The sequence below is a fragment of the Neomonachus schauinslandi genome, chromosome 9 (assembly GCF_002201575.2).
Source record: "Neomonachus schauinslandi chromosome 9, ASM220157v2, whole genome shotgun sequence".
NCBI classification, from domain to species: Eukaryota; Metazoa; Chordata; class Mammalia; order Carnivora; family Phocidae; genus Neomonachus; species Neomonachus schauinslandi.
Window position 1 is genome coordinate 114303385 of NC_058411.1, and position 25979 is coordinate 114329363.

A 25979-nucleotide genomic window follows, 5' to 3' on the forward strand; every position below is an offset into this window, starting at 1 on the left:
TTAAAAAAATAAATTGTGTATTTCAGGAAATGCTTTATGTACAGTGAAGTGTGATGAGAAAGTGAAGGTGTTTTCTGTCCGAGGAACATCTTTTGAAGCTGCAGCAACAAGTGGAGGTAGTGCCAGTTCAGAAAAGGGTGAGTGTTCGTTTGAAGTTTGTTTTGTTTCTTGTTTTTTAGTTCACTGATTATATTAGAATAAGAGATGGCCTCTGGTTAAATTTCTTAAACAGTGTCTGAGAGCTCAGTCTAAATAATATTCCCAAGCTTTCCAAAAAGAAGAAATATTTATAATGTGCCTTTTTCATATCATTTTTGGTACTGGTATAGTTGCTTTCGTAGATCAAAGGGGTGTTGCTTTACTTTTTTCTCACTGTTTCCTATTATAATACTTGGGAGACTCCATATAATAGAAGAATATAATTAATAGTGATTTTATAGAGGGTGTTACTCTTTAATATAGATAGATAGATAAGATAGATAGCTTATTTGAACCTCATGGAGGGTTATTCCAGTTTATAGATAGACTCAGAGAATTACATGACTTCTCAAAGGTCATATAGCTAATGAGGTGAAGGCTGGAATCTAATCCCTTCAATTCTTTCCAAAAATCAGAGAGAATGAAATTAGAAGCACAAAAAATTCACAGTAACTAACAAACTTAAATTTCATGGAATTAATTCTTTATGTGTTTCTTTTAAAAATTACTATTATTGAATTTTAACTCACGGTCATTCTTTTGTTATCTGTATCAACGTACGCAGTATCAAGTCCTTCCCCAGTGGGGATAGCAGAGTGGCTTGACCAGAAATTAACAAAAAGTGATCGACCGGAGCTAACTGGTGCCAAAGTGGTGGTATCTGGTGGTAAGTGGAATATTGTAATTTATTAATTTTAAAAGATGTTGTAAAATTAAAATTGATTTTATTAGTATTTATTTTAGAGCAGCACAGATTTTCTTTTTTCAAATGTAAGAAGTAGATAAGATTGCAAGTATTATTCCCATTTTACCAATTAGGAAAATGAAATGAGCGTGATGGTAACACAATTTGGGCTCTCAGTTGCATATCTGTATCGCTGGCACCAGGGGGAGCATGGTACAAGTCATCTCCACAGCTGTATGGAATGGAGTTTATGTTTACTTAATTTTTTTTTTTTTCCATCTTCTTCAATGAGGTCGGGGTTTGAAGAGTGGAGAGAACTTTAAGTTGTTATATGATTTGGCAGATCAACTACATGCTGCAGGTAAAGATATTTTCTTTAGTAGAAAAATACTCCCTTTTTCTTGGAAATATTTTTTCTTTATTATTTCATTTATATATAAGTCACTCAAGGCTGCAGATTATTTTGCTTTCTCTGGTTTTCAACTTTTCTCTCTGAAATGGTTTTTCTTAGTCTCCAAGTAAATGGTATACCATTCAGTGTGGAGAGGGTCCTTATGCTTTTTTATTGTTTATCTGACACTCTTATATTTGTGAAATCTTTGTTATTTTTCCATTTGTTTATTTATTTATTTATTTATTTTTAAAAGAATTTATTTATTTGAGAGAGAGAGAGGATGAGAGCAGGTTGAGGAGCAGAGGGAGAAGCAGACTCCCTACTGAGCAAGGAGCCCGATGGGGGGCTCGATCCCGGGACTCCAGGATCTTGACCTCAGTCAAAGGCAGCCACATAACTGACTGAGCCACCCAGGCGCCTCTCTTTTTCCATTAAAAAATTTTTTTAAACGTGCCTACTTCAGATTCAGGAATGCCCTTGTTTTTATTGGTAGTTTAATAACAATCTCTTATAAAAGTAGAAATTAACATTATTTTAAAATTGTAGTTAACCATTTATAGGAAAGATAGAATGTATTAAAAATGTACTGATGAGAATGGAATGGTTTTTGAAATCAGAAAATTGGAAATATTTTAGTTTTTAACTATAGAACTATTGCATGAATATATTCTTTTTACAGTGGGGTGCCTGGGTAACTCTGTTGCTCAAGTGTCCAACTTTTGATTTTGGCTCAGGTCATGATCTCAGGATCGTGAGATGGAGCCCCCGCATTGGGCTCTATGCTGGGCATGGAGCCTGCTTAAGATTCTCTCTCTCCCTCACTCTCCCCGTCCTTCCCTGCTTAAGATTCTCTCTCTCTCCCACTCCCTCCCCATCTCTCTCTCTATATATATATTAAAAAAAAAAAGAAGAAAGAAAGTCTCCATTCTTTTCTTTCTTCCCCTTTGTTAAGAGTTTTGTGTATAACTTTCTAGGTTTTTCGTATGCTTTTATATTACCTGATCTATGTACTCATAGAAACAGTAATGGTTTTGTCTGAATAAAGGCATGATATTGACTCTATAATCAGATGGTTTTATTTGAGGGTGTTTATTTCATTCACTTATTCTTTAATTGAACAAATATTTATTGAGTGTCTGCCATATGCCAGGCATTATTTTAGGAACTGGGATATAGCAGTGAGCAAAATAAGCAGTCTCTCCCCTTGTGGAAGTTATATTTGTATTTGGGTGAGACTAGACTTGTATTAGTTTCTGTGGCTATTGTAACAAACTGCTGTAAACTCTGGCTTAAAACAACAGAAAATTATTCTTACAGTTCTAGAAACCAGAAGTATGTTGAAATCATGGTGTTGGCAGGACCACACTCTGGGAGCAAATCTGTTCATTTCCAGCTTTTAGAGGCTGCCCCAACATTCCTGGGCATGTGACTGCATCACTCCAATCTCTGCCTCTGTCTTCAAATCACCTTCTTCTCTGTGTATCTGTATCAAACCTCCCTCTGTATCCCTTTTTTATAAGGATACTTGTGATGACGTTTAAGGGACACCTAGATAATTCAGGATAAGCACCCTCTTTTAAGATCCTTTATATCATATCTGCTGCCATGTTGGTAATACAGATTCTGGGAATTAGAAAGTGAACATATGGGGCGCCTGGCTGGCTCAGTCGGTTAAGCATCTGCTTTGGCTCAGGTCATGATCCCAGGGTCCTGGGAGACCAGGGAAAGTGCAAAATGGAAATGGAATGGAAAGTGCAAAAAGGGAGGGTAGTAAGAGATAAGACGGAGAGTAATCCAGACCATATAGGGCATTATGTGCCTTAGTAAGGAGATTGCTTTTCTCTTGATGAAATAGGAAACCACTGAAAGGTTTGAGTAGAAGCGTCACATGACCTGACACTCTAGCTACAGTTTTGAGTATAGGGGGATAAGTTTTGAGTGTAGGGGGATAAGTGCATTAACGGGGGGATCAGTTAGGAGGTTGTTTTAATCATTCAGGTGAGAGATACTGGTGGTTTGGATCAGGTTAGTAGCAGTAGATGTAGGGAGAAATAGTTTCAGGATATATAGCTGAAAGTAAAGAAACTGGGATTTCTTGATAGATTGGACATATATATTATGAGAGAGAGTTTTTATCTGGCAGTTGGTAGGATGAAATTACCATTAGCTGAGACAGTAAAGACCCCAAGTGGCACAGTTTCCAGGGAGAGATCAGGAATTCCATTTTAGGCATATTAAGTTTTGAGTTAACAGTAAACATACAAATAGAAATGTCAATTAAACTGTTGGTACAGGAATGTGGAGTTCATTGGAGAAGTTTGGGCTGGAGTATAAATTTGGGAATCAGTTGCATTTCGATGGTATTTGAAGCCATGAAACTAGATGACCTCACCAAGGGAGTGAGTGTAGATAAAAAAAGAGGTCGCAGGACTAAGCCCTAGACACTGTAAGATTAAAAGAGGAGAAGGAGAGAAAGAAGACCAAAAGGAGTGTGGTAAGTAAGGCAGGAAAACCAGGACAGAGAGCATGATGTTTTGGGATCCAAGTGAAGTGTTTTAGTCAGGTATTATAGTAGGTCAAGAAAGATGAGGACTGAGAGTGACTAATTGATTTAGCCACTTAGAAGTCATTGGTGACTGAGCATTTTTAGTGGAGTAGTGGGCAAAACCCTGAGTAGAATGGATTTAAAACAATGATCCTAAATGGTGGTTACATGACTACATTCACTTTATGATAAACCATTGAGCAGTACATTTGTGATTTGCATGTGTTTTGTACGTGTGTTATGTCTTAATAAAGTTTTTAGAAAAAGATTTGGAGGCCTGGAATTGGAATCAATGAATACAGACAACTCTTTAGAGAGATTTTGCTATATGGGAAAGCAGAGAAATGAATAGTATTTAGGGGAGAATGGGGCCAACAGAGGGGCGTTTTAAAGAGGGGACAAATAATAGCATGCTTCTGTGCTGATGGGAATGCTCCAGTTGAGAGGGAAAAATTAATTATGCTGGAGAGGGAGGGGAGAGTTGCTGGAGTAATGTCCTTAAGTAGGCAAAAAAGAATATGGACACAGCTGTAGGTTGATGGGTGTATGTTAGTTGGAACATGTGGAAATTCGCTTGTGATGATTTCAATTTCTTAAGTGAAATAGGAAGCAAGGTCATCAGCTGAGAGTGAGGATGTTAAAGAGTATTGGACGTTTGACAAGAGAAGAAAAGATATGAAATTTTAATTTAGGAAACAGAATTAAGGCCTATTTATTTAAAGTAAAACCTAGTTAACACAGCTCAGTGTTGGTGTTTTTCTCCAGTTATGCTGAACTACAGGGGACAGGTAAGGAAAAGATAGAGAGGTTGTTTAGTCTGTTAACTGGAGATGGAGATTTTTTCTAGTTGAGAGTGATGATGAAGGCAAGGAGATTGAAGGCGTATGCAATGAAGTGATTAGAGTCATTGATCATAGAATTTAAGCTAGGTAAAGGGGAGACAACATGGGGCGCCTGGGTGGCTCAGTTGGTTAAGTGGCTGCCTTCCGCTCAGGTTATGATCCTGGAGTCCCGGGATCGAGTCCCATATCCGGCTCCCTGCTCAGCGGGGGGTCTGCTTCTCCCTCTGACCCTCTTCCCTCTCGTGCTCTGTCTCTCATTCTCTCTCTCAAATAAATAAAATCTTTAAAAAAAAAAAAAAAGAGGAGACAACATAGTGGGAGAGAGGGTCAGTGAATAGAAATATAGATCCCAGTGAGGTCAGAGGATTGTTGGAGCTGGGTATAAAGGGAGTCAGCTGGAAAGAGTAGGTCACAGAGAGACATTGGAAATTGAGATTGTCAAGGGATATCGGTAATGGAAAGGTTGGGGATATGACCATGGGTGTGGCTGAGTACATAGATGATTGGAGAAGAGTTTAAGGAACCAAGAGGCCAGGTGTTGAGATCTCTGAGAATTAAGACTAGTGTTGGAGAAAGTGGCAATGGCCCAGAAGCTAAAAATCATTGAGAAATGAAGGGGATTGGACTCATGGTTAATAGCCGACACAGCAATAAATGGGTGACATGATCTGACGACGTGAGATTCAAAGCTGAAGGCTTTTAAGGAGGAAGGAGGGAGAACTTTCTGAAGGTGTCAGTGAAGAGTCCCACCTCCAGGCCCAGTGGTATGAAGATGGTGGCAGACAGAGCAACATCTGGAGGGAACTGCAGGGGAGTCGTTGTCGTCAGGGAACATCTAGACAAATGAGAAGATGGGTGTAGATTAGGGAGCATGCAGAGCATTATGAAGATTAGTGTGTGAATTATGAAGGATAACCTTTGACTCTGGGCCTTGTAGTGACTGAAGTAAATAAAGGGCAGTATGTGACCAATCCTCACTGATTCAGGTAGTGTTGAGACTATGTGCCTTAGGAGGTAGTAGGAATACTGTCTGTGGCTTCCTCTTGTCCTCTCTAGATGAAGATGAAGAGGACCCGAGACTCGTTCTTGACCCCTGCTGAGAGGGGTGACCTTACTCCAAGTACAGGGCTCTTTGTTCACTCCTGCTGAAGGAGGATACAAGGCTACTTCTCATTTTTTTTTAGATAGGTTAAAATTTATCTTGTGTTATGTGTAACTTGTCTTTATCTGATCACAGGAGATAATATCATAGTACCTTCAAAAGTTGTGAAGTTATTGCATAAAGGAGCGTTATATAATGGTATCCCAAACAGATGATAATATATGTTTTACGAATGCCTAGAGGCCTTTTTGATAAAGCAAGCAGAGGACTTCAGCCAAATTTAAAATTTAAAATCCTTGGGTATAAATAGAAGGCATTTCTTTTTAAAAAAAAAAAATTTATTGTTATGTTAATCAACATACATTACATCATTAGTTTTTGATGTAGTGTTCCATGATTCCTTGTTTGTGCATAACACCCAGTGCCCCATGCAGAACGTGCCCTCTTTAAAATAGAAGGCATTTCTTGAAGTTTTGTGTATAAAGTGCACTAGTACTTCATTTTAGAATTCTTGATCATCAGTGAGAAGGGGATTTTTTTCTAAAACAAGGCCTTTATAAAATAAATTTGTAATTGTACTTATCAGTATCTTTTTATACAGTTATTAGTGAATATCCCAACCAGCTGATGAATAGAGCTTAAAAAAAAAATGACAAATATGTTTTCCTCTTTAGTTGGTGCTTCTCGTGCTGCTGTTGATGCTGGCTTTGTTCCCAATGACATGCAAGTTGGACAGACGGGAAAAATCGTAGCACCAGTGAGTATTGCGATAAAATATGCCGTGCAAAATTCTCTGGGGATAAAAAGTTTGTGTGTGTATATATATATTTGTTGAATAACCATCTCAGATACTTTTCAGTGTATCTAAGCAGTTAGCCATTACAGTGGTGAACATGTCCTCACGAGGTCTGTGGATTTCTTGGTCTCAGTTAAAATGCTTAGCAGTTTTTAATCCAGCATTGTCTTTCAGATTTTTTTTTTAAGTTTTTATTTAAATTCCAATGTCTTGGGGTGCCTGGGTGACTCAGTTGGTTAAGTGTCCGACTCTTGATTTCAGCTCAGGTCATGATCTCAGGGTTGTGAGTTCGAGCCCGATGTTGGGCTCTGTGCTGGGCCTAGAGTCTGCTTGGGATTCTCTCTCTCCCTCTCTCTCTGCCATTCCCCACCCTTTCTCTCCCTTTCTTAAAAAAAAAAATTCCAGTGTCTTCTGGATTTTTTTCAAGCAGTGGAACACTGTCAAATTCACATAAAATCTTTAAAAAAAATTCACATCACAACACCAAATATAAAATTGGTGAAAATAACATTTTATTAGTAAATGGATTTTATAAGTTCACATTAACATTTATTTACCATAAAGCCTATTATTAATAAAAACTGTATTAATGAACACAGAATCTTGAAATCAGGAGCTATGAATAATAGTTGTCTCATCCTGAACACCTACTTTATCTCTCTTATTTTGTCTAGCTGCATGAAATTCAGAAAATTCTCATCCATATAGATAAGTGATACCAGAATATTCTTCAGTTAAACCTATCCAAAACTTAGAAAATAAATACTTTGGTTTCAAAGTTCAGTCACTAACCGTATCTAATGATTGTTCATATTACATGAGTAGACATCTTCAGGCTTGAATTTACAAAAGATCAGACCCACAACGTTCCTAATTGATAATACTTCTACAAGAAATTCAGAATGCACTGAGGTGGCAGACAAACTTTTATTTAGTTTGACTGAAAGGCAGCACTTGTTAAGTAGAACAGCTGAATGATGGAATGACCAGTGGCATCCTTATCTGTATTGAAAATAAATGTCCACAAACAATGAATCATGGAACACTACATCAAAAACTAATGATGTAATGTATGGTGATTAACATAACAATAATTTTTAAAAAAATGCTGATATAATAAATAAAATCCACATATAATAAAAAAAGAAAATAAATGTCATACAGTCAGCTTTCTTCAACATTGCCATTGTGAATATAGAATTATTTAAATTTTTTTATAAGGAATTTAAATATATTGAACACTTTAAAGACTTTCTTTAACATAAATCATATAATCCCCAGAGATTCTGATTTATTAACTCTGAGTTAGGCCTGGTCATGTATATATGTATGTATTTGTGTGTGTGTGTGCGCGCGCACATTTAGGCTTTAAAACTTAAAACAATCTAGGGGTGCCTGGGTGGCTCAGTTGTTTAAACATCTGGTTCTTGGTTTTGGCACAGGTCATGATCTCAGGGTAGTGAGATAGAGCACCTTGTTGGGCTCTGCCCTGAGCATGGAGCCTTCTTAAGATTCTCTCCCTCTCCCTCTCCCTCTGCCCTTCCCGTCTGCTCATGTGTGGATGAGTGCTCTTTCTCTCTCCTAAAAAAACCTTTTTGAAGCAGTCTCAAGTGTACAGAAAACTTGTGAGTACAGACCAAAAACCTTTATTTTTGTGGACTATTTGAAAGTAAGTTGCTGAGATGATACTCCATCATCCCCAGATAAGTTATGTAGAACATTCTCCTATATAACCACCATACAACTTTTAAAATCAGGACATTACAATTGATACATTAATTCCATCTTATCATCAGATCCCATTCAGGTTTTGCCTATTGTCTAGTAATGTCCTTTATAGCAAGAGGCTTTAGCTCAGAATCACATGGTGCATATAGTTGTCATGTATCCTTCCATCTTAAACAGTTCCTGTCTTACCTTGACTTTCATGACCTTGGCACTTCTGAAGATTATAGGATAGCTATTTTGAAGAGTAGAATGTCCCTCAAATTAGGTTTGTCTTGTTTCCTCACAATTCAATTTAGGTTATATATCTTTGACAGGATTATCACAAAAGTGGTATTTCATCCTATCAGGTGGTACACAATTTCATTTTGTCTTATTACTAATGATTTTCACTTTGATCTTTTCATTAAGGTGATAGCTGTGAAATTTCTCTGCTATAAAGTTACTTTTCCCTTTGTAATTAATAAATGTTTTATGAGGAAGTACTTTGAAATGATGTGAACATTCCAATTGTCCTTAGACTTTCAATTCATATATTTATTTATATCAGTATGGACTTCTGATTCCCATTTTATTGAGTGGGTGAAAATCTATCGTCATTATTATTGTTGCACAAATTATCCCACATTTGGCCAGTGAGAACCTCTTAAAGGTGGCTTCTGTGTGTTTTTTGACGTGTTCCCATTTTTCTCTCCCTTTCTTACTTTCTAACAGAACAATATGTTCCAGGCTCATTTTGTACTTTTCTTATCTGAGCCCTGGAGTCCGTCTTTTCTCTAAAGAGCCCTGGTTCCTTTTAGTGAAGAATAGTATTTAGCAGCCAACAGCTGGATGTTAGCTGCTTTCATTGGTATTAGGATGTTGTTATTCCCAGAACCTCTCAGTGAAAAAAGCTAGGGAGGGGCGCCTGGGTGGCTCAGTCGTTAAGCGTCTGCCTTCGGCTCAGGTCATGATTCCAGGTCCTGGGATCGAGCCCCGCATTGGGCTCCCTGCTCCGCGGGAAGCCTGCTTCTCCTTCTCCCACTCCCCCTGCTTGTGTTCCCTCTCTTACTGTCTCTCTCTCTCTGTCAAATAAATAAAATCTTTAAAAAATAATAAAAAATAAAAATAAAAAAAAGAAAAAAGCTAGGGAATGTACATAGCTATGTGTATGTGTAGGCACATACACACACATTTACATCTGTATTTCTGTATCAGTCTCTATTCTATATATTGAAAACCATAGTTCATTTTGATACTGCCAGTTCCAGTCCAATACCACAGGATCAATTCTGGTTCTCTCCCTTTCCCTGTTTGTAATGCCCTTCTTCTACAGTGAAAAACCTGGACTCTGCCCTGCACAGATGCCCTCCCTCCTTGCTCCACTCAGGTTCTGACACCCTGCACCGAACAGTCCTTCCATATAGATACCCTCCCCACTTTGCTTGAACTCTGATACTCCTGTCTGGATCATTTCTTCCCAAAGTTTACATTCCCACCAACTGTGTATTTGGGTTCCAGTTGCTCCTCATTTTTACCAATATTTGGTGTTTTAGCTGTTGAATAGTGAATGTGTAGTGGTACCTTATTGTGGTTTCAATTTTCATTTGCCTGATAGCTAATGATGATGAACATTGCTGTGTTTTGAGGATTCACATGTCTTCCTTATGAAGTGTGTTTAATTCTTTGGCCTGTTTTTATTGCTTGTCTTTTTGTTATTTAAATGTCATCATTATATATATGTTATATATAATTAAATTATTTATGTAATTATATAGTTATAATATGTGAGCTTCTTATCAGATATGTTTTACAAATATTTCTCCCAAGGTGTGGCTTGCCTATTTATTTTCTTAATGGTATCAAGTTGAGGAACTTCCCTTCTGTTCCCATTTTGTTGAGAGTTGTTACCATGAATGGTTGTTGAATTTTGTCAAATGTTTTTCTACATTTATTAAAATGATCATGATTTTTTCCTCCTTTATTTTGTTAATATGATGAATTACATTGTTTGATTTTTGAATGTTCAAGCACTTTGAGTTACTGTGATAAACCCTACTTGATCATGATATCTTTTTAATATACTGCTGGTTTTGATTGACTGGTATTGTGCTAAGGATTTTGGGGTCTGTCTTGATCAAAATCTGTAACTTTCTTTTTAAAGAATATTTGTCTAATTTTGGTATCAACATTATGCTGGCTTCATAAAACGAGTTGAAAGGTGTTCCCTACTGTTCTATTTTCTGAATGATTTGTGTAAGATTGATATATTTGTTTTGTTTTGTGTTTTGTTTTAAATGTGGTAGAATTCACCAGTGATGCCATTTTGGCCTGGAATTTTCTTTGGTGGAGTATTTGACAGTTAACTCAGGTTCTTTAATGGTTTTAGGGCTATTCAAATTTTTGATTTTATTTTGAGTCTGTTCGGCTAAGTGATATATTTCGATGAATTGGTCCAATTTTTCTAAGTCAAATGTATTGGATAAAGGTGTTTATAATACTGCCCTATTTTCATTGTCTATAAGATCTGGAGTGAAAGCTCCTCTTTAATTTCTGCAATTGGTAATTTGTGTCTTCTCTTTTTTGTTCACTTTCTCTTCATCAGTCTAGTGAAGAGTTTATAAAAATTTTTTAAAAATCTCAGTGATCCAACTTTTTTAGAATGACAGACTTATTGAGATATAATTCATGTACCATACAATTCATCCAATTAAATGTTTAATTCAGTGGCTTTTAGTATATTCACAGTTATACAACCATCACCTCAGTTAGTTTTAGAACATTTTCATTGCCCCCAGAAGACACATACCTGTTTTTTTCCCCAACTCCTCCAGGCCAAGGCAATTAACATTCTACTTTCTATATAGATTTGCCTATTCTGGACATTTCATATTAATATTTCATAATAATTGATGATTATATAATAGGTGGTCTTTTGTGTTTTTTTTTTTTCATTTAGCATAATGTTTTCAAGGTTTATCCATGTCATACTATTACTTTTTATTGCTAATAGTATTCCATTATGTGGGTATACCACATTTTATTTATCCATTCATAATTTGATGGACATTGGGGTTGTTTTCACTTTTTGGCTATTACGAATGATGCAGATATGAACATTCATTTACAAGTTTTTGTGTGGACATATATTTTAATTTTTCTTGTATATATGCCTAGGAGTGGATTTGCTAGATCATATGGTAACTCTGTGTTTAACCTTTTGAGGATCTGCCAAATTGTTTTCCATAGCAGCTACACCAACAGTGAGCCAAATTTTAGCTTTAATTGTTTTCATTGTTTCTCTAATTACTTCAGGTTTACCTTGCTCATAAGGCAGAACTTACTAATTTTGTATTGTTTATTTTTTAAAAAATTTTTGAAGTTTACTTATTTAAGTAATCTCTGCACCCAACGTGGGGCTTAAACTCATGACCCCGATATTATGCTGAGTGAAATAAGTCAAACAGAGAAAGACATGTATCATATGACCTCACTGATATGAGGAATTCTTAATCTCAGGAAACAAACTGAGGGTTGCTGGAGTGGGGGGGGGGGGGGGGGGGATGGGTGACTGGGTGATAGACACTGGGGACAGTATGTGCTCTGGTAAGCACTGTGAATTGTGCAAGACTGTTGAATCTCAGATCTGTACCTCTGAAACAAATAATGCAATATATGTTAAGGAAAAAAAAAAAAGAAGAAGATAGCGGGAGGGCAAGAATGAAGGGGGGGAAATTCAGAGGGGTAGACGAACCATGAGAGACGATGGACTCTGAAAAACAAACTGAGGGTTCTAGAGGGGAGGGGGTGGGAGGATGGGTTAGCCTGGTGGTGGGTACTGAGGAGGGCACATTCTGCATGGAGCACTGGGTGTTATGCACAAACAATGAATCATGGAACACTACATCTAAAACTAATGATGTAATGTATGGGGATTAACATAACAATAAAAAATTTAAACAAAAAAACTCATGACCCTGAGATCAAGAATTGCATGCTCTTCCACCTGAGCCAGCCAGGCTGTATTATTTATTTTTAAATGTAAATATTAAAGGTATAAATTTCTGTCTAAGCACTGCTTTAGCTGCATCACACAAATTTTGATATATTGTATTTTTATCATTTATTTAAAAATACTTCCTAATTTATAAAATTAGAAATGTTTAATTTCTAAATATTTGTGGGTTTTTTTTCCCTAGAGAGCTTTCTATTACTGATTTCTAATTTAATTTTAGGGAATATCTCTGTAATATTTCAATCTTAAAATTTTTTGAGACTCATGGCATGGTAAATGCCCTATCTTGATGAACTTGAAAAGAATGTATTGTGCCATTAGACACTGCAGGAAAAAACATTAGTGAACTTGAAGATATGGTAGCAAAACTCCAAAATGACACACAGAGAGAAAATAAGAAAAAAAACAGAAAAAAAAAATGGACAGAGCATTGATGAGCTGTGGGACAACTTTAGCAGGCCTAATATATGTACAGTTGGAATAGCCAAACTTTTTGGAGAAATAATGACCAGAAAATTTTTAAATTTGATGAAACCTATAAACATATAGATCTCAGAAGCTCATAAGCCCCAAGAACAGTAAATGTGACAGAAACTACAAGGCACATCATAAAGTGTTTAAAGAATGATAAAAAGACGTTCTTAAAAGCAGTCAGAAAAATAGGAGTTAAATGCTCCAGTCAAAAAGCAGAAACTGACAGAATGTATAAAAAGCAAGACCTCATCTATGTGCCACCTATAAGAAATGCATTTTAAATATAAAAAAGATATACACTGAAAGGGAAGGGAAAGAAAAAGATACACCAGGGTGCCTGGGTGGCTCAGTCGGTTAAGCGTCCAACTCTTGATTTCAGCTCAGGTCATGATTTCAGGGTTGTGAGATCAAGCCCTGTGTCTGGGCTCTGGGCTGCATGCTCATCAGGGAGTCTGCTTGAAATTCTTTCCCTCTCCCTCTGCCCCTCCCTGTGTGCACCTGCTTTCTCTGTCTCTCTCAAATAAATAAATAAATCTTTATCACTGACCTCTACCTCTGAAACCAATAATACATTATATGTTAATTAATTGAATTTAAATAAAATAAATAAATTTTGGGGGGGAAAAAAGAAACAGATATACCATACAAGCAGTAAGCATAAGAAATTAAGAAATCTGAATGTCTTTATTAATATCAGAGAAAGTAGACTTTAAGACAATGACTACTACCAAAGATGAAGAGAGACATTACATAATAATAAAAGGATTAATTTATCAGGAAGACAAAACAATCATGATTGTAGAAGTGCCCAACAACATAGTTTCAAAATTCAAGCAAAAACTAAGAGAACTAAAGTTAGAAATAGACAAATCTATACTCATAGTTGGAGATTTTAACACTTTTTCCTAGTAATTGATAAAATAAATAGAACAAGAAATTCAGTAAGAACATAAAAGATCTAGACCAGGGGTCAAGAAACTTTATCTGTAAAGAGTAATACAGCAAGTATTTTTTGTTCTATGGGCCATAGAATGTACAGCTATAGACAAATAAATAAATGAATGAACATGGCTCTATTCCAGTAAAACTTTATATACAGAAACAGGCAGCAGTCTAGATTGGGCCTGTTGAACATTTATAGACAGTGTGCCACCTGTACTTTACCCTGGAACTCCAGTTACACGTATTTTAAGTGTATATTTAAATAATTTCTGTTGGTCTATCATCAAGATCACTGACTCTTCCATAAGTTCAAATTTGCGGTTAAAACCATCTAGGGAGGGGCGCCTGGATGGCTCAGTTGTTAAGTGTCTGCCTTCAGCTCAGGTCATGGTCCCGGGGTCCTGGGATTGAGCCCCGCATCAGGCTCCCTGCTCAGCGGGGAGCCTGCTTCTCCCTCTCCCACTCCCCCTGCTTGTGTTCCCTCGCTCGCCTTGTCTCTCTCTGTCAAATAAATGAATAAAATCTTCAAAAAAAAACAAAAAAAAAATCTAGGGAATTTCTTATTTCAGATTTTCTTCAGTTCTAGATTTGCATTTGGTTCTTTTTATAGTTTTAATTTCTCTGTTGACATTTCTTATTTGTGCAGTCATTGCAGTTAACTTTTCCTTTACATTCTTGATCATACTTACAATAACTGCTTTAAAATCCTTGTGTACTAATTCCAAAATCTGAGTTATTTCAAGGTTGATCTCCTTTGATTGTATTTTCACATTTTCCTGTTTCATTATATGTGTAGTACAGTGCTTCTCAAATTTTTTGTCTTAGGATTCCCTCTCAAGATTGAGGGCTCTCAAAGAGCTTTTGTTTATGTGGGTCATATCTATTAATACTGACTGTATTAGAAATTCAAACAGAAAAATTTTAAATATTTTTAAATATTTATTTACTTGAAAATAATAAAACTATTTTTCTTAATATAAATATCATTTTGATGAAAATAACTTTTCTAAAAGAAAAATGATTTTAATGGGAATAGTTGCATTGCTTTACATTTTTGGCTTCATAGTTAGCTTAATAGAAAATTACTAGATTCTTATTTCTGTTTCCACTGTTTTCTTGTATTAGTTTGATTAAAATACATGAAGAAAATCTACCATCACACATATATATAGTTGGGAAGAAAGTATTTTAATAGCCTCTTCAGAAAATTGTGGATATCTTTCTTTTACTTTTACATTATACCAAAATTTGACAAGTAGTAATCTCTCTTTTTTTTTTTAAGATTTATTTATTTATTTGAGACAGAGAGACAGAGCAAGCAGGAGGAGGGGCAGAGGGAGAGGGAGACAAGCAGACTACCCGCTGAGCGGGGAGCCCAATGCGGGGCTTGATCCCAGGACCCTGAGATCATGACCTGAGCCAAAGTCAAGAGTCGGATGCGCAACTGACTGATCCACCCAGATGCCCCAACAAGTAGTAATTTCTTAAAGGTTATTTACAGTGTGGAATGTGAAACCATATCATTGACCTTTTCATACTTTTATATTAAAATCCATTGGTCTACATTGCAGTTTGAATGGATCTTTTACCATCTTGTACATCATGCATTGTTCATTTAGAAAATAAAGACATATTTTGTTTTATTGTGCTTCCCTTACACTTCACATACATTCTGATGTTTTTTTTTTTTTTAAATAAATTAATGGTTTTTGGGAGCCCTGCATTGAGCAAGTCTATTAGTGCTATTTTTTCAGTAGCATTTGCTCACTTCGTGTCTCTGTATCACATCTTGGTAAGTCTTAACAATAGTTTCAAGTTTTGCATTATTATTATATTTGTTATGGTGATCTGTGATCAGAGATCTTTGATGTTACTATTACAATTGTTTTGGGGCACCATGAACCTCACCCATATAAGGCAATTTAATCAATGAATGTTGTATGTGTTCTGTTTCACTGACTGGCTGTTCCCCAATCTATCTCCCTCTCCTCAAGTCTCCCTATTTTCTGAGACACAACAATATTGAAATCAGGCCAATTAATAAACCCTCAATGGCTTCTTGAGTGTTCAAGTGAAAGGAAAAATTGCACATCTCTCACTTTAAATCGAAAGCTAGAAATGATTAAGCTACGTGAAGAAGGCATGTTGAAAGCTGAGACAGGGCATAAGCTAGGCCTTTTGTGTCCAACAGTTAGACAAGTTTTGAATGCAAAGAAGTTCCTAGGAAAGTAAAAGAGCTTCAGTAAACAGATGAATAAGAAAGTGAAACAGCCTTACTGCTGATATGGAGAAAGTTTCAGTGGTCTGGATAGAAGATCAAACCAGCCACAACATTCCTTTAAGCCGTTTACTCCAGAGCAATTCTCTTCAGAGCAAATCCCTTCAATTTTGTGAAGCCTGAGAGGAAGAATCAGCAGAAGAAAAGTTTGAAGCCAGCAGAGGTTGGTTTATGAAGTTTAAGGAAGGAAGCTGTCTCACAAGGTGAAGAAGCGAGTATTGATGTAGAAGCTGCAGCAGGTATTCTAGAAGATCTAGCTAAAATAATTAGTGAAAGTGGCTACACTAAACAGATTTTCAAAATAGACAAAACTGTCTTTTATTGAAAGAAGATGCCATTTAGGACTTCCAAAGCTAGAGAGGAAAAATCCATGCCCAGCTTTAAAGCTTGTTAGGGGCTGATGCAGATAGTGACTTTAAGTTGAAGCCAGTGCTCATTTACCACTCTGAAAATCCTAGGGCCCTTAAAAATTATGCAAAATCTATTCTTCCTGTGCTCTAGAAATGGAACAAGAAAGCCTGGATGATAGCACGTATGTTTACAATATGGTTTACTGAATATTTTAAGCCTAATGTGGAGACCTCAGAAAAAAATGATTTCTTTCAAAATATTATTGTTCATCGACAATGCACCTGGTCACCCAAGAGTTCTGATGGAGATGTATAAGATGAATGTTGTTTTCATGTGTGCTAACACAAGCATCCATTCTGTAGCCCATGGATCAAGGAGTCAATATTTGACTTTCAAGTCTTATTGTTTAAGAAATACATTCTGTAAGGTTCTAAGTGCCATAGGTAGTGATTCTTCTGATGGATCTGGGGAAAGTAAATTGAAAGCCTTCCAGAAAGGATTCACCATTCTAGATGCCATTAAGAACATTCATGATTCATGGAAGAGGTGAAAATACCAACATTAATAGGATTTTGGAGGAAGTGGATTCCAGCCCTCATGGAGGACTTTTGCGGGGTTCAAGACTTGAGTAGAGGAAGTAACTGCAGATGTGGTGGAAATAGCAAGAGAACTAGAATTAGAAGTGGAGCCTGAAAATGGGACTGAATTGTGACAATCTCATGATAGAACTTTAATGGATGAGGAGTTGCTTCTTATGGGTGAGCCAGGGTGATTTCTTGAGATGGAAACTGCTCTTGGTGAAGATGCTGTGAAGATTGTTAACAACAGAGGATTTAGAATATGACATAGAGTTAGTGATAACGAATTTTGATAGAAGTTGTACTGTGGATAAAATCAGAAAGCATCACATGCTATAGAGAAATTACAGAGAAAAATGACAAACTGTGCTGTTGTCTTATTTTAAGAAATAAGACACCCCAGCCTTCAGCAACCACCACCCTGATCAGTCAGCAGCCATCAACATGAAGCAAGACCCTCCACTAGCAATAAGATTATAACTTGTGAAAAGCTCACATGATGGTTAGCATTTTTTAGCAATAAAGTACTTTTAAATTAAGGTATGTACATTATTTTGTTAGACATAGTGTTATGGCACACTTAATAGACTACAGTATAGGGTGAACATGCACTGGGAAACCAAAAAATTAATTTGACGTGCTTTACTGTGATATTTGCTTGATTATGGTGGTCTAGAACTGAACCCACAGTATTCCCAAAGTATGCTGTAAAGGTTAACTGAGTTTTGCAGATCTCCCAAATGTTGACATATGTTATCAGTATCAAAAAGTCAGGTTCATTAATATCACCACTGATCTCATTAGAAGAGTCTTTAAAGCTCATGCTTATGGATATAAGTTTTTTAGAATTCTAATTATCACTTAAAAGCTCAAATTTTGTCATTGGCAACAAAAACTTTTAAGTTGTTTTCTCAGAATTGATAAGCTCATTTCATTCATTTTCAATAAAATGTCTGCTAAAAAACATCAAATATCTGCCACTTGTTCTTTGAAGTAAAAATGTTGGTCCATAAAAAAAGTGGCTGGTTCAGCTTGTAACTCAAACCATCACCCAAATGGTTTTCCTCATGACAATTGTTGTGCTTTGATACACAGTGGAAGTACCTTGTGTACTTCACAGTTTATAATACAGAATACTAAAAAATGTGTACTCAAAGGTCAAGGTTTAATAAAACTAATAATTTGTACTGCATCAGGAACAATCTTAAGTGAAACCAGCTTTTTATTTTTCAGGTTTTTTTTAAACTGAGTATGTGGCCTTGAAGAATGCTGTGACAACTAGTTCAGTTTGGTGCGGCTGTCTGGACTAATGCAGACAGTAGTTTTACCCACTGTTGTTTTTCTGCATCATCAGTGCAAAGGTCAATACAGTTTTTCCAGGATAAATAATGAGATTCAAAAAAGTTATTTAACCCTGAGTACTTATTTGAGCACCATTCTTTTTGCCAAGCATTCACATAAAGGAATTCTTAAATGATTAGTTGGTATTGATTCTGGACAAATACAACTAAAACACAAAACAAAGCTGCAACTCCAAACTGTCTTCTCTTTTAATATTAGCCGGGCAGCTGAGAAGCCACCTTGCACATCTCTAATGCAGGGGTCCCCAGGGTTTTAAGCAGGGTACGTTTTTCGAATTGGTGGTTCTCTCTCTGGAATTGTTTCCTTCCTTTCCAGCTAACGTGGCAGCCACAAATTTGTTTGTGTGTTTCCTGAACTAGTAAGACTGCAGTTTCTATCCAAAGCGACTGCTTTCTGATTGGCTTTTATCCCCTGTGGGAAATCTGCAAATGCCCCAAGGGAGAAAGTAGTGGTATGAGGTAGACTCATCTTGTTGTGTTCCCTCCCCTACAGAACTCGGCCTACAGAACTTTTTAAGATTTTATTTATTTATTTGAGAGAGAGAGAATGAGAGAGAGCACATGACAGGGGGGAGGGTCAGAGGGAGAAGCAGACTCCCTGCCGAGCAGGGAGCCGGATGCGGGACTCGATCCAGGGACTCCAGGATCATGACCTGAGCCGAAGGCAGTCGCTTAACCAACTGAGCCACCCAGGCGCCCTGAACTCGGCCTTCTTAAATGCTGCCTGTCTTGGTTGATCTCCAGAGTATTTAAGTAGTTGCTGTCTATATTTTAACAAGGTTTCGTATTTTTTCTCTGCAGGAAGGTTTAGTCTGATATAAGCAGTTCCCTCAGGACCACGTGCAGGAGTCCTAAGGCCCAGAGTCAAATGCATTACTTCATATGTGCTCTGATGAGTACAGAATTAGATTATTATCTTCCTAAATAATATTTTAATTAATCCTATTTAATATTGCATTAGGTTTTTGGCAGGCATATCCCACTGTTGGCATGTATTACACTTGTGGACATCCAAACTCTCAGTTTTCTCCTTCACCCATATTTTATTGTCTGTTAAACCCATGTCTCCATTGTCTAATAATAAGTGTTCTTTGTGTTTAAAGCTGAACACTGTCGTTATTAAATTTGGGTTTTTGTTCTCCACCATTGAAGCCTCATGAATCTTTTAAAGCTTGATTTCTATTCACATTCCTCTCAACTTTACATTCTTTGAAGATCCTATGTTCTATTTTGTTGCCATTCGGTAATAGCTATGAGAAGCATCACTGTGGTTCTCTCTGATGAAAACAGTAAGAAGTTCCCTATTCAAGTAAGGGGACCACAAAGGCAAATTTTGTTATCCTTACAAAACACTTTTATTACCGATTGTTTAAGAAAATGGGAAAATATATAATACCCAAAAGATGCCATGAATTTAATTATACTTTTAAATACATTTTTATCATTCATAGCAGTTTACACATGCATATGGCAGACGATTGAACATATATAGAGAGAACAATTCCTGGTGTGTTTATGGATTCATGTTCCCTGCAAGAATTCAGACCTACTGATGGGGAACCACTAATCTACAGCTTACTGTTGCAACAAATTCTTCTATATTACTCCTCATTTTTTAATTAACTTTTTATTTGGAAATAATTTCAAACTTAACAAAAAGTTCAAAATTAAAAATAGTACAGTGTCTGTGTATACACATATACACACAGGTTTTTTTTTCCTGAACATATGACAGTAACATCATGACCCCTAAATACTTTAGTGTGTATTTCACTTATTTACTTATTTGAGAGAGCAGGCACAAGTAAGGGGAGAGGGAGAGGGAGAATCTCAAGCAGACTCTCTGCTGAGCATGGAGCCCAACATGGGGCTCAATCTCATAACACATGAGATCATGACCTGAGCTGAAATCATGAATCAGACGCTTAACCGACTGAGCCACCCAGGTGCCCCTTTTAGTGTGTATTTTCTAAGAACAGAAATATTCTCTTACACAACCAAAGTACACTTACATCCTCTATTTGGATTTTGTCAATTTAAATTCTAATTTGTCTTCCATATTCTAATGGGATATGCCAGTTTTATCATTTAGTTTCATAATGCTCATTTTAGTATTGTCCCATCTCCATACAGAATCCAGTTTAGGGTCAGGTATTGCATTTAGTTGTCATAGCTCTTTAACCTTTAGTCTCGTGGTTGTAGTAAGGAGTAACTCTCACTTCTTATTTAACCTCAGTCTTAGGCCTTCTGTACCCTTCTTAGTGTTCTACTCCTATTCCCCACCCCCTAGCTGTAGTAGCCAAACTGCTTTTTGTCTCTTCATGGGAGGTACTGGGTGACAGTTTGGTCTTGAGAAAACTCAGATGGAAGATAAAGGTTGGAGATACGTTAAAACTAGGAGAGAGGTTTTTAAAGAAAATAAATTCTGTATCATTCTATTCATTTGCCAGATTTAGTCTGCAAATTTGGCACTAGGTTTTCTAGAAGCCAGTTCATATTGGGAAACAAGATCAGTGTCCTGATTTATAGTGTCCCTAAGGTAAAAACAAACTAATTGCACATGGGAAGCTTAATTTGGCCTGATAGCAAGATCAGAGAGAGAGATTTATCCCTTGAGCCCTTACAAAGAGGACACTATTGATTAACATCCTCAACAATGTCTTTACTATAAATAGGACAGTGGTTTCATAAGGATGTTGTTTTTTTTTTATAATGTCCCTCAATGTCAGCCAATTGCCTAATATTTAAGTGCATTTCCATAAGGGCCCAAAATTATTTGGTTTGGGGCTTGCTGCTCTGACTTTTCCAGGATAAAATTTCATAGTAGTGACTTAGTTGTAGAACCCTTCAGATGAAATCTTGTCAGGAATCCCCATGGATAATAGGAAAAGTGGAGTTGCAGTGGAGGGGTGTAACCTAGAGTGTTGCTAACATAGCTCTTTCCCTTCTCATTTTTCTGAAGGAGTCTCTATGGCCCCTCTGCAGAATGATTAGAGCCCTGAGCACATTTTAAAAACCACTTGTCCAGGAAAAACTGGTGGATTGCATAGCCTCAGTTTTCCACAAATAGATCTTCTGAACTGAATTTTGCTTTTGTCCTCTGTTAGTATATATCAACATTATCTTAAATTGTACCAATTTTAGAAACTCCTTATTTAGTACTCTTTCCCTTATTCTCAGGTGCTGATCTTTCCTTCTACTTCATAAGTCACCTTACTGTCCTCTCTATAAAAGCAAAACAATACAACTTAACCTATATACATCAGAGAAAGAGGTGAACCTTTTCTAATTTAATGCTCATTTCTCTACCTGTGTCCTTGGATCCCATTACTTCCTACCTCCTTTGGGACAGTATTCCATTATTTACCCCTGTGTTCTGGGTTCAGAACCTCTCCCTCCTGCTCCTTTTTTTATAATCTTAAAAAGGAAAATTCTTTGTCTACCCAGCAGCCTCTTTTCTCTACTAGCTACCTCCCTTTTCATCTCTCTTGGTACGCTAAGCTTGAAAAAGTAGCTTACGTTTGCTAAATCCACTTTGCTTCCCATTCTTTCCTATTTATTTAAAAAATTTATATGTATATAAAGAATATATATACAAAAGATATTTTATATATATAAATATATATAAGGAATATAAAGAATACAGTATACACCTTTGTTTTTACTACCAAATTTAAGAAACAATATTATAATACAGTTGAAAGCCCCTATGTACTTTCTTTAATACACATCCTTCCTTTCCCTCAAAAGTAATCATTACCTAAATTTGATGATGATTTCAATACATTTCACTTTTACTGTATATCTACAGTTCCCTAAACAGTATATTGCTGAACTTTTCAACTTGAGTACTGTGAATGATTTACAAGTGTGCTGAGATGTTGATCCTCTCAGCCTTTGGAACAGGAGACATTATGACTAGACTTGTTCATGTAGCCCAGGGTACCACACACATGCTGCCATTGTTTGTGTGCCATGATATAAAAAAAATTAGGAAACACTGATAGGTAACATTGTTTTGTATACATTTTGTTTTGTTTTCGTTTTGGGTTTTTTTGTTTTTTTTTTTGTATACATTTTTTTAACTTTATAGCAACAGCATACTGTATGTGTTCTTTATGTTTTTTTTAGTCAATCTTATGTTTGTAAGATTCATCCATTTTAATTCAGGTAGCAGTTTTTCATTTGTGTTTCATTAATGTATGGTATCCTGTTATAGAAATATGTCACACGTCACCCATTTTCCTAATACTGGATGCTTTATTTAGGTAGTCTATAATTCCTGCTGTTACAAATAATGTTATTGGAAGGGGCGCCTGGGTGGCCCAGTCGTTAAGCGTCTGCCTTCGGCTCAGGTCATGATCCCAGAGTGCTGGGATCGAGCCCCGCATCGGGCTCCCTGCTCCGCGGGAAGCCTGCTTCTCCCTCTCCCATTCCCCCTGCTTGTGTTCCCTCTCTCTCTGTGTCTCTCTCTGTCAAATAAATAAATAAAATCTTAAAAAAAAAAAAGAAACAAACAAACAAATAATGTTACTGGAAGATTCTTATATCTCCTTGTATGTTAGTGTTTCCCTAGGGAAGTATGCCTGAGAGTGAAACTGCTCAATTATAGGAAATGTTCAGCTTTCCAGATGTTGATGAAGGATCAACCAAAGTAGCTATACTTACGAGCAGTTTATAAAACTTACCTTTATTCCCATCCTCTTTGAACTTTGGTATTTTTGGTTTTTTAAAGTTTTGCCATTCTGGAGATAGATGGTAGTTCTGGAGATAGCAGTAATGGTTGTATGACAAGGTGAATATACTTAATGCCACAGAACTGCACTTAACAGTGATTAAAATGGTAAATTTTATGTAATGTATATTTGCCACAGCTTTTTTTTTTTTTTAAGATTTTATTTATTTATTTGAGAGAGAGAATGAGAGAGAGCACATGAGAGGGGGGAGGGTCAGAGGGAGAAGCAGACTCCCTGCAGAGCAGGGAGCCCGATGCGGGACTCGATCCAGGGACTCCAGGATCATGACCTGAGCTGAAGGCAGTCGCTTAACCAACTGAGCCACCCAGGCGCCCTGCCACAGCTTTTTAAAAAAAGCTGTACTAGTCTGATGGGCATGAAATCTCACTGTTTTTTATTTGTTTTATTTGTTATTAGGCATCTTTATATTCTAAATGGGTTTTGTTTGTTTTATTTTTTTTAAAGATTTTATTTATTTGTCAGAGCGCAAACACACGTGCACAAGCAGGGGGAGTGGCCGGCAGAGGAAGAAGCAGGCTCCCCACTGAGCAGGGAGCCCGATCCCAGGACCCTGGGATCATGACCTGAGCTGAAGGCAGATGCTTAACCGACTGAGCCACCCAGGCGTCCTAAATGTCTGTTAATGATTTTTTTCCCCCTGAATTTCCTGTTCATATCTTTTTGCCCATTTTTCTATTGAATTTTTTTTTCTTACTGGTTCTTGGAAGTTTTTAATTAAACGTTTTAGGTACTAATCTTTTGTTGATTATGTGTGTTGCATAAATTTTCTCTCAGTTTTTAGCCAGCTTTTCCTTTTTTAAAAAATTATGTCTTTTGATAAACAGAGCTTTTAATTTTAATGTGGTTGAACTTATTTTTTTCCTTTATAGTATCTACAGTCTGTTGTTTTAGGAATCTTTCCTAAGATAGGGTCATAACGATATTCACCTGTATTTTTTTATTAAAGTTTTATTTTTCAAGATTTTATTTATTTTTGAGAGAGATAGTGAGCATGAGTGGGGCGGGTGGTGGGGGGCACAGAGGGAGAAGCAGATTCCCTGCTCAGCAGGGAGTCCGATGCAGGACTCAATCCCAGGACCCTGGGATCATGACCTGAGCCAAAGGCAGACCCTTAACTGACTGAACCACATAGGCGCCACTTTTTCCCCTATAACTTGTAAAATTTGCTTTGCACATTTTGGTTTTTAATCTACTTGATTTGGTTTTTATGTTTGATGTGAAGTAGATATTCAGTTTTATCCTCCTATAACTAATCTTTGATTACACATTCTCTTTCTCCTCCACCGGTCTCTAGAGTCACCTCGTACATGTTTATATACATGCACAGGTCTATTGCTGGGCTCTCTGCCTATCAGTCACTTGTTTGTCATTGTATCAGTACTACACCTAAAGCTGTAGTAATAACATTACCTAGTTGGGCAATTCCTCTCTCCTCTGTTCTTCAGAATTGTCTTAGCTATTCTTGGCTCTCTGCCTTTCTCTTGCAGTTTTAGAATTAGTTTGTCAAACTCCACAGTTGAAGTTTTGATTGGAAATGTAAGTTTGTCTTATCCAAATTTGGTGTGATTTTTGAAAGTGTGTAGTTGATGAAATTCAGAGAGCCCAAATCTCTATTTTATTTTTTTAAAAGAGAAAATTAATAACTAGTTCCCAATCCACCCAAAAACCTTAAATAATAAAAATACACCAAGATTTTCAACATAATATAAAATATTTAAAATCAATTACTTAGTTGTTTCACACTTACTATAAACTCATTAGTATGTTTCTGGACAGAATGCAGTGATACTGGACAGTGTCAGATATTTCTTCTGGGCTACTCCAAACATGTACGAATTGTAATGTGAATAAATAATGAAAAAATATGCTAAAGATACATGATGAAGGCAAATAATTCTTAGCTAATAACCAAGGCCATTTAAAAATGATAATTTACTGATTGAGGACTTGCCTGGGTGAGATTTGGTAGTGCAAGTTGGGAGAGTTAAGTGGTGAGTCAGGGTGTGCGGGAAGGAGTTGGTAAAGGGGCTCACATTCAGATGCTGAGAGGTGATGGGCTGTTTTCTCTTCATGGCTCCTGAGACTCCAGAAATAGATGCTCTGAATCATTGTCCAAAGACTGCAGTTAAGCAACAAGATGAAAAAAATCTCAAAATAGATACCTCCTTGTGTTCTCGTTACTTGTAGTTATACAGTGTGAGCATGACATATGATCCTGTCAGTTAAATAGCTGAGACACAACTGCTGAGTGGACACAGCAGTCTCTCTCAGATTCATAAGCACTTTAAATGTGCATTCATGCAAATTCATTATAGTTTTTAAAAAAAATTTATTTGATTAGTGACTTCTGGATTTGAAAAGTACAAGTTGTAGTAAATACTCAGAAGCAAAAATTCCTCCAAGTGAGGAACTGTGGATGCATAGATTAATTTGGGGAGAGTTGATATCTTTGCAATATTTAGTCTTCTATACAACATGATTTTATTTCTTCCATTTATTTAGGTAGTTTTATAATTTCTTTATAAATGTAGATAGATAAATAGGAATGCAATTTATGTTTATATATTGCTTTTATTAATTTATCTGTAGATTCTTGGGTGTTGTACATACATAGTCATGTCTTCTGGGAATAATGAAATTTTGTTTCATCCTTTTGTTTAATTTTTTTTTCTTACTATATCAGCTGTGCCTCCCTGGACGTTGTTAATGGAAGTGGTGATGATAAACATCCTGTCCCTTATTTTCCAGTAATTTCTAATAGGTTTCACCACTAGGTATGATGTTTGCTATCTCTTTTTAGTAGATATCTTTTATGAGATTAAAGAAGTTTTCTATAATAGTGTCATATAACAGTTGTTTGGTTGTGTAACTTAACTTTCACTTCTGTGTACCACAGTTTCTTCAGCTATATCATGGTGATAATGAATGTCTCTACCTCATGGGAAATTGTGAAGATA

General features: G+C 36.5%; 1 protein-coding gene across 1 annotated transcript in view; it reads left to right on the forward strand.

Annotated features, from left to right (window-relative positions):
- Positions 1-25979, forward strand: part of ETFA (electron transfer flavoprotein subunit alpha) — an 88446-nt gene that overhangs the window by 33690 nt on the left and 28777 nt on the right. The window contains exons 6-9 of the mRNA XM_021693741.2: positions 27-137; positions 764-865; positions 1176-1244; positions 6441-6523. Coding sequence (XP_021549416.1) covers positions 27-137; positions 764-865; positions 1176-1244; positions 6441-6523 — 365 coding nt within the window. The remainder of the gene's footprint in view (positions 1-26; positions 138-763; positions 866-1175; positions 1245-6440; positions 6524-25979) is intronic.